Source organism: Schistosoma haematobium, chromosome ZW (assembly GCF_000699445.3).
Source record: "Schistosoma haematobium chromosome ZW, whole genome shotgun sequence".
NCBI lineage: Eukaryota > Metazoa > Platyhelminthes > Trematoda > Strigeidida > Schistosomatidae > Schistosoma > Schistosoma haematobium.
The window spans coordinates 10,851,316-10,860,970 of record NC_067195.1 but is presented as its reverse complement, the minus strand read 5'-3'; the positions used below and the strand labels follow the sequence as shown (position 1 = coordinate 10,860,970).

Sequence of the window (9,655 nt, the reverse complement as noted above, 5' to 3'; positions counted from 1 at the left end):
CAGCTTACACAGGAGCGCGCCCGCTCCCTCACGTCTTTATTCATTCCAGGCCAGCAAAACCTTTCTGCTATAAGCTTGATGGTTGCACGAACACCTGGATGCGAAAGTTTGTGCAATGTGTTGAAGACATTGCGTCGATAATGTTTCGGCACGATTGGGCGATCCCTACCTGTAGATGTGTCACAAAGTAAGGTTTCTTTACCTGTTCCCATCTGTTTGATGCGTAGTTTAAGTGTTGTGGACGATAACTCGTTCTGAAGATCACTGTCTTCTTTTTGAAGCTCGGCGAGTTTAAGAAGGTCGATTCCTTGGAAACTGTTCAAGGAAGTTATACGAGATAAAGCGTCTGCAACTACATTGTTTGCTCCAGAGATGTGTTGAATATCTGAAGTAAACTGCGAAATGTAGTCCAGTTGTCGAGACTCACGAGGAGAGTACTTGTCAGAAGGAGAGCTTAACGAGAAAGTGAGCGGTTTATGGTCCGTGAAAAGAGTGAATTCACGACCTTCGATGTAGTGTTGGAAATGCCGTACAGCACAATACATAGCTAGGAGTTCCCTACCGAATGTGCTGTACCTCGATTCGGTGTCTAGCAACCTTCTAGAGAAAAATGCCAAGGGTTGCCAGGAGTTGTTAACCCATTGTTGTAAGACTCCTCCGATTGCTGAGTCGGATGCGTCTACTGCGATGCTAATGGGTGCTCGGGTGTCCTGATGTGCGGGCATTGTTGCTTTAGCAATCAGTTCCTTAACTGTGGAGAATGCTTTTCGTGCGGTGTCGTCCAAATTAATGGATTTCGCATTTCCACGAAGTTGGTCGGTCAGAGGTTTCATAAGTAATGCGCATTTGGGTATGAAACGTCTATAGAAACTTACCAGGCCGTTGAACGTGCGTAATTGCTTGACGGTGGTCGGTTCTGGGTAATCCAGAATGGCCGCCACTTTGGTCCTAAGAGGTCGAATGCCTTGAGCATCGATAGTGTGTCCCAGAAAGTCGGCTTGTGCGTAGCAAAACCAGGCTTCGATGTTGTCGGGCCAGAAAGGCATCAGTTGAAACGAAGGTGGGGACAAAGTCTTAAGCTTGAGTACTTTAGGTGTCTGTTCAGTCATGATGAAGTATGAAGTACGATAATGAACGAGGGGAAAATATATATATATCCAAGAAAAAACACTAAAAAAAAATCACAATGTTTAAAAAAAGTAAAAAATAAGGCAATGATATATAAAAATCCCAAAAAAGAACAGACTCACAGTTGCAATTAGGTGTACCAGATCACGTTGGGTTCACCAATGATTATGTCACAGGTATTCAGTGTTTGACAACGCTTCTACCAGTAACACCTTCTAATATATTTCGTTCCCACCAAGAGAAATCAAAAGACAGAGTCGAGGAGATCGGAAGAGTATATTTGGCGATGACCAATATATCGGAATTCTCTGATCTAATCTGGCTAGCGATTGCGGTTGATGTTGAGCACGGCGTTACCACACGTGATCTGGTGCGGATGCCTGACCGAGCGCCTTCAGCTAGATGAGTCCACTAAAACATATGGTCAGCATCCAATGTCGAAAACTTAATGCTATTTATTTTGGGGATTTATTTACCGCTACACTTAGTTTAGCCATAGCCTAAATCAATCAGTAAATGACAGAATTAGACACGCGGTATTAAAACTATTATGATAATTAATTATTATACGTTTGTTTTGCTTGAGTTTCTACGACGACGCATTCTAAAGGTCGTTTTTACATCCTATATGAAGTTCATACCAACATTCAGTCTAAATCATAACTCTCTCAGCTACCAAACTATGCACTTGCACAGCTGCAAAAACCGATAATTAACGGGAAATTAGTGTGGGAATCATGGATGTAGTAACAAAGATGTCTGTAATAAATTGTAGATTTCTCACCATGCATCCCTTCACATGTTTCTGTCTTCTTTTAGATCCGTCATTATGTCATACGTGGAGGCACTATTGTAGCATATACGAATACAAGCAAACAAACTGGAAAGTATTAAAATATATTATATTTGAAGATGCGGGCATTTCAACAGCAGGGTCAGTCACATGCAGTAAGTTTGCATAATATTAGCTGTAGGGAATTCGGCAAATGACTTGGAGTTGCGCCAGAAGCATGTAGTAACATAAGATAGTAATGTATCTACTAGTTATTAGGCGATATATTCGTGTTTTAGCTGTTTCATGATAAATGGACGAATAAAATGGACTATTGTCAAATCTCTAAAACATTGTTAAACACAGTATTTTTCCTACATAAATGTGTGTTGCTAAAATTCCAAACTGTGTAGTGGAGTCTGTTCTTAGGTACAATTAGTAATTATTGAACATGATCAGTATACTATGGCCTCAACGTGTATTTTGCTAGATTTAGCTTTCAAACTATTCAAATCCCATGTCTATCTTATGTATCTTTCCACTTACACCCATTTCAGTTTTTGCTACTAATGATATCGATTTTTACCTGTATTTTAGCCTCTGTATTGAAAACGTCAGCCTGTTTTACTTTAGCAAGTGTTAGACTCAGTCATGCGAGTAGAGCTTTGTCTTAGTGTTCAGAACACTCGATTTTTAACAATGTATCATAAATCCGACCATCATTCTATCTCGTTACGAGAAACGTCTGTGAATTTAACCGTCGCATAAAAGATACGACTGAAAGCCGAATAAAAACATGTAGGTACTATTCCAATTAATAGAATGAAGTGATAACAGCTTACTACAAAACGACTAAACTACACTTTAAATAATCCTGAAATCATTTTTTTATGCTTTTGATAATGTTTCATCCTAACGAAACCTCAGGTTGTATACAATGACTTTTTTTTAACCAGGGAAAACATATCTGTCCATTTTACCTAAAGAATCGTTGCATATATGGCGATCGATGCATTAATTCACACTGTTTACCAGAAAACAAGTCGTTCCAGACTTCAAAGTGAGTACCCTTATGTTTTACAGAATTTGTTTGCTCACGATTCCTATTCAAGATCTGAATCTGCCACTTTTTTAAGAGGAAAATCGTGTTAACTCGTATAAACTAAAATTTGTCTCTACATCTTTACCTGTTGTATTTATTTCTACGCAATCAACTTTTTATCTACCGACTTACCTATGGGCTAACTGTAGCATATCAGGTCACTGAAATTCTGGATAGTATTAATAATCTTAAGTACTATTAGTTTGCATGTACCGATTCAGTCAACTCACTCAAATATGAGTTCATATATGTACCATTCTACCCTTGCTTTCACTATTATGTGGCTCATCATAAAGATTGTAATGTACTTTGCTTAGCTTAGATCATATCCTCACTGGATTAGGTGTTTGGCGTGTGAAAAAAGATAATCAAGGGTATATCGACAACATAGTATCTGAAACAAATGTGGTGGGGCTATAATTTACGGGAGTCTTTCGGGCGACCCTTATGTGACCTTCAGACTCTACCTACTTGATAGGGCTGAGTGAGTTATAAATTAGTGTGAGGAATTGACACTAAGGTTTGCAGTTGGACATTGGAGTTTGGAATTACGGTTGTGGTTTCCACAACGAACCGATATCAGCCATAATCTTAAAGCGCTATTTAGGGTTGGGGATAAACCCCACATTGTCAAGTTATCTAAGTGTATTGTAGTCAATTGTAGTTGTTTTGTAATAATCTTTATCATAGAATTAATCGGAGGCATATCGTTTGCTGTCTTGTAATTTTTCTTCCTACACTCGATACGTCCGTGGTATAATGGAGTGGTATTTTCGTTGTAGAAAACTTTACTTCATGTAAGCCAGCGAAAGCGACAGATAACGAAACACACGCTCCATCATGGATTAAAATATTGTATATAATAATTCCCGCTTCATTTTAACTGGCAGCCTGGTACAAGTGTGAAATTAAGGACGAGAGTAGAGTTTACCCTCACCCGTATGTAACTGTTTGGATGAATGAATTTTGCGCCAAAATGCAAGACCCACTGTCCTAAATCTGATTGGTTCGTCCATAAAATAATCTCGCCTGTAAAAATAAGAACTCTAACAGTAGCGGAGTTTTATAGAAGCAACGAAGAAATGTAGCGTAAAACTAAAAGGAATACGAAGAATCAACACTGACAGATTTGGAGCCATATTGCTTTAAATCATTCACCATGTATATGAGTCATTTTGCAGATTTAAATAAGGTTTTTGATTTCTACATACCCAAAATTAAATCAATAATCTCATAAGCGTACTTAATAACGTGTTTGATTGCTCAGTTAAACCTTGGGGATAAGATTCGTTTCAAGGACCTTTGGTTATACTATCATAATAAAACCAGTAGATATACTTAGGGTCTCAGTCTATAACATGTCACCATACTTCAGCTCAGTAGACCTAAAGATCGTGGATGCGCACGGCCTTCCAGTGCTTCCAGGTTTCCAAAGGTGGTGGTCCAACATCAATCGGTTCATGATCTCAATCAAAGACCTAAAGCATGTTTGCCAGGCCCGTAAAGCTCAAATCACTTGAAATTTTCACACTCTGTATCCTGTCTCATTCTTACAAGTCGCAATTGAACTTCTATAGATATAACGACTGGAAATGTAAATTCTTTAATTCATAAATCTCCATTGTTGCACATGGTGCTTTGTTGTTTTTTGTCTGCTCATATATTTTGGCCCATTTAGTGGTGGATGTTTAATACAGATGAATTCTATTAAGTGATATTTTGTACGGTTTATGTACAATCCATGATATAAAATGTGCTGGGCAAATAATATACATTTCATTGCTTTAAACATTTATTTTCTTGTTGTAGAGCTTTAATTAAACATAAAGCCCTCTTTTTAACTTTAGATCTATTCCTTGTAAATTTTATCTACAAGGTTCTTGTCACAATGGAATCAAATGTACATTTTCACACAATATAAATGGTAGTTGTGGTAACAGATAAATTTGGTTTATATTTCATGTGTTATGATATTTTCAATTCTAGTGAGCTTTTAAACTAATCCATACCTAATCAAACTATGTATTTCTTTTAGCTGATGGTTAATCCTTGAGTGGTATGAAAACATCAAATAATAAGACTGAATATCATCAGGTGAAATACTGAAATATGAAAGACAACTTTTTCAGTATGAGGTTATGAAAATTGTGGAATTTTATTGATATCACGAAATAATCTGAACGAAGTTAGATTTGTGCACCAATAGATTCCGGTTCAATGGTCTGAATAAGCTAAGTGTTCGCGCAAAACTAATAGTCCTGGGTTCGGTCCCCACTGGCATGGTCGTGGATGTCTGCTACATAGGAGTCCCATACTAGGGCGAAACGGTCATCCAGTGCATCCACGTTTCCAATGGTTGTCTAACATATATCGGCTCGTAAGCTTTTATTGTTGAATTTTGTTCGGGTTGAGCCCATAACGTTCTGTTCATCTGTTGGTTTAGATTTCGTTAGCTAGTGTTTCCTAAAACTAAGGGGTTTGTAATATAGTACAATCACTTAGTCTGTAAGGTTAAATGTTTCATTAGCATTTCTTCACTCTCAAATGCTGTTTAAGAAATGCCACGTGACATATAATGTTAGTCATCATCGAAGGATGGCTTAATGCGCAGCTATCAGCTTTCCATTACATAATGATTGTAAAATAATAGCTCCACAGTGGATGTCAGCGAGGTAGCCCTAATATATGACTGCATATCTATTGATCGAGACGCAGATGAGTCCACCCTTAAATCTTCAGTTTAGTATTATTTCCTGTTTTGGCATTTAAACAAACATCAGTAAGATGTAGTTTAGTTTCCTCGTAATTGTTGTTTCATCGATTGGTAATTGATTATACCTCTGAAACCTTGCGTATTCTTTTAGGTGATTTTAGTTGAAATAACATTGAACTTTTCATTTATTTAGCCAATTCATCTCATACCTATCGCAGAGATTTGAAGGAAGCCATTGACTCAAAATATTCAAACAGTCAGTCAAATAATCTCACCAGATGCCTAACTAACATTGATACTAATATTGTCAGTAAAACCAATAATAAACCAATATCACCTGGTTTAACAGGTTTTTCATTCCGTCAGACTGAAAAAGTAATCAAAATGCAGTCATCTCAATATCGTGAATGGGGATATGAAGCTTCGGAAATTTATAGCTCCTATGACCAGCTGAGTGAAAAAGAGCTATCTATATATCGTTCAGCTGGGAATTTTGTTCCTGGTACAATTCCTTTATCTTCACCGTCAGAAAATCTATGTACATTTTCTTAAAAATGAACTGTTTTATTCTTGTATCATATGTCTAAAATAATTCTGTACCAATTCATCTACTTCTTGATTCTAAACTATGGCCCAAGATTTTCGTGTACCAGGGCTTTCACATAATCTACACATCCATAACGTATTTTCGAAATCCGACCTAAATAAGGATAAGCTATGATTTGATAACAAATGATCGAATATGGCCTATTCCAACAAGTGTAGACTACCTGACGAGTCCGCATGATTGTCGTAGCCAGTATTTAGAGACTTTAAATGAGATGACTCAAAATCGTTTGTAATGGCACAGGTTCATCCATTCTTTGTTTTGCTCTATATTCTGAGCTTATAAATTTCACATAACCTTTTTATATTTTCATTTCACTAATGTATATTTCCTTGAATCGTATCTTCGATGCCTAATCTTTTTTATTACCGTTAATACTACAGCTATCTCTACTGTTCTAGGATTTGTCCTGACAGTTTCATTTCTCTGTCCTAATGGAGTATGGTAGCTTGAACTGATGTGCATACATGACAGGTTTTACGTTGGGACTGACTTGCTAATTCAGACAGATCAACATGAACAAAAAATTTAGCATAAATTCATGCTGGTCGGTATTGCTGACTTTGATTTCTAACCATATGCAAGCTTTTATATTAATGTTTGTGCCGACAGTGACAGGGGAAATACTTTCTAGCGTCCTTCCACATGGTTCGTAATTACTTACTCCTGTTACCTCTCATGGAAGAGCATAGGCCGCCCACCAGCACTCTCCATCCAACCTTGTCCTCGGCAATCCTTTCCAGTTGCTATTCATTTTTTTGATGTCTGCTTCCAATTCCCGACGTAGTGTGTTCTTCGGCCTCTTTCTTTTTCGTTTTGCTTCAGGACTCCAAGTTAGGGCTTGTCTCGTGATGCAGTTTGGTGATTTCCGTAATGTATGTCCTATCCACTTCCAACGTTTTTCTCTAATTTTCTCTTCATCTGAAAGCTGGTTTTTCCTCTCCCACAGTAGGCTGTTGCTGATGGTATCCGGTCAACCGATATTGAGTATCTTGCGTAGACAACTGCTTACAAATAATTATACCTTTTTGATGATGGTTGTAGTAGTTCTCCGCCTGTAGCTCTTCTAGAGTTACTGCCGGTCTCAAGCCCGGGTAAAGGAGGAGGGCTGGGCATCGGGTCGGCAACCCCATCCCAAAGAAGAAAATCTTGCTGAAAAACGCCACACAAATTACACAAACTAAACCATTTAAACTCTGCCTTGAGAGTTGCAGGAAGAATTATGACGCCCCACGATGAAAGATGAGATTCTTCTGAAGTCATGAGGTCGATGCCTCTTCTAACAACCAGAGCAACAATTTTTATAGGTAAATGGTTCCTAAATAGTTTAGTCTATTTGTAGTGTCGCTTCACAGCATGGAAGATCTGTGAGAATAGCAGTAAAAGTCTTACAGCAAGTTTAAATGACTAATAGACAAACAAGTACATCACTCTAAAGCCTCACAGAAAGTTGCACCGGTCCAAGTTGCTATATCTCGGAATGACATAACAAAAGGAAAGGTATATGATGAGATTGTAGCAAAATAACCTGCCATTTGAGCACAATATAGGATTTCAATTCGTATTGCGTGAAAACTTCACTAAGTATTTTAAACATATTTATTTAGTCTTTTACAATTAACCACATCCAATATATGCTGATCTTTAACACGATAGTTTTGAGTCACTGATATTCTGTATCTAAACTAATTGATCTTCAAACCAGTATTATTTACATATGAAATAACTTTTACCTGGTCGATTTTATGTCGTATAAGTGATTTATTCATGAAATAGTGAAAAATAATACGGTATTCGTTCATCGTAATTTTGCAGTCACTTCATGTTTCTACGTTTAGTTGATAAGTATGTATTATAATTCATTTATTTCCACATACTTTACGTTATTTCCGTAAAATAAAATTTGATAATAACGTTCTGTGTTTTACTAAATTTTTGTCAGTTCGTGCTTAAAGTATGTATTAACAATCAAATCTAAATAAAAGTGAAGGGTTGCGAACTGTCCAGATTAAGCAAAAGTTTAGTATATGTCTCTTCACTTAAAGATATAATTTTCATCCTTTAACTCATTTTATTTATTTATTGGAACATATAAATCTTGGTACAAAAGGGTACCGAATGCATATGCGCCACAAAAGTCACTTGATTTATGTCTGGGCTGTGATACTACCCGGATGCCCAGACCGAAGCGGGTGGTTTTCTTAGGGAGCCACGCCCAGAGCCTTCGACATAAAGATCTGATCCACATGGCAGTGGAGCAACGTCAGAAGATGCAGTCTCATAGCAGCCGGTGACCAACAATTGGTTCATACTTCATTTGTTCGCTCAGGATCCTGGAGCCTATGTGCACCATTGATTTGGAATCAGGGTTTTCCAACTCCCACAGGTGGGTCCTCAATATCCACCAACCCGGTCAGAGTCCCGGACATTCGCTTTTCATCCTCTCAATTTCGTAAACAACACCCCTACCGCAAGAAGACAGTGAGTAGGACTTTCCTGGCAGTGGCTGTATATGCACGGCCACTTGAGAGCATTTCAAGAGGGAGAGCTAACTCTTCCCACTCTCGGCCATCCCAGTACATTTGGGGGCCAATATAGGTTTTGACGTGGTTGGTAGATGACTTATTGATGGCTTTATTCAAGTAGATTGTAGATTTAGTTTCACAAGAATTCTCAATCGTTTTATTCATTGTGGTATGTTGTTTTATTGTATAAATTGTACTCCAAACTGGGTAATTTTAATGAATAGTGTTTGTGATCAAACTGAATTGATGGTATAGTGTTGCTCAGGATATCTTACAACGCCAGATACAACATAGATACACTTAATGATATTGATATTTATAACTGCATTGAAAAGTCCTTGCGTTCTTTCCTAACGCCCCTTAGTCCAAGTCAGTATTGCGGATGCTTTTAGACTTATCTACAATGTATTACTTGGGCCATGGGACAAGCGGGTTAATAATAATGTTAATTAAAAATTCATTGACCCATGATCTATCAACGGTACAAATGTTCGTATAAATGCAGATCATTATTTCTGTATAGAAATCGACATATGTCTACTTCATTTCAGGTTGTAATTGACTCGAACATAAAATTCTTAATCTTTATTGATATACTTTTTAATAGACTTTGTCAGAATAAATGTTATATAAAAGGAATAATGATCATGATTATCATGTACTTATATGAAAATTATATTTGTTTGGTAGTATACGAATTTAAAAAAAATTATTCAGATAAATAGAAATAGACTATTATTATTATTATTATTATTATTATTATTATTATTATTATTATTATTATTATTATTATTATTATTATTATTAT

General features: G+C 36.9%; 1 protein-coding gene across 2 annotated transcripts; it reads left to right on the top strand.

Moving 5' to 3' along the window:
* Positions 1 to 1,559: 1,559 nt before the first annotated feature.
* On the top strand, positions 1,560 to 8,195 carry MS3_00002753 (uncharacterized protein; the record flags this gene model as incomplete). Of its 2 annotated transcripts, XM_051210379.1 has the most annotated exons (5): positions 1,560 to 1,899; positions 1,948 to 2,076; positions 2,857 to 2,960; positions 4,850 to 4,926; positions 5,909 to 6,267. In XM_051210379.1, the coding sequence occupies exons 2-5, from the start codon at positions 2,041 to 2,043 to the stop codon at positions 6,265 to 6,267; spliced, it is 576 nt and encodes a 191-aa protein (XP_051070365.1). In that variant the 5' UTR covers positions 1,560 to 1,899; positions 1,948 to 2,040. The 2 variants fall into 2 exon arrangements, with proteins under 2 accessions (XP_051070365.1, XP_051070364.1); XM_051210378.1 differs by lacking the exon at positions 4,850 to 4,926 and having other exon boundaries at positions 1,560 to 2,076; positions 5,909 to 8,195.
* Between the last annotated feature and the right edge of the window lie 1,460 nt (positions 8,196 to 9,655).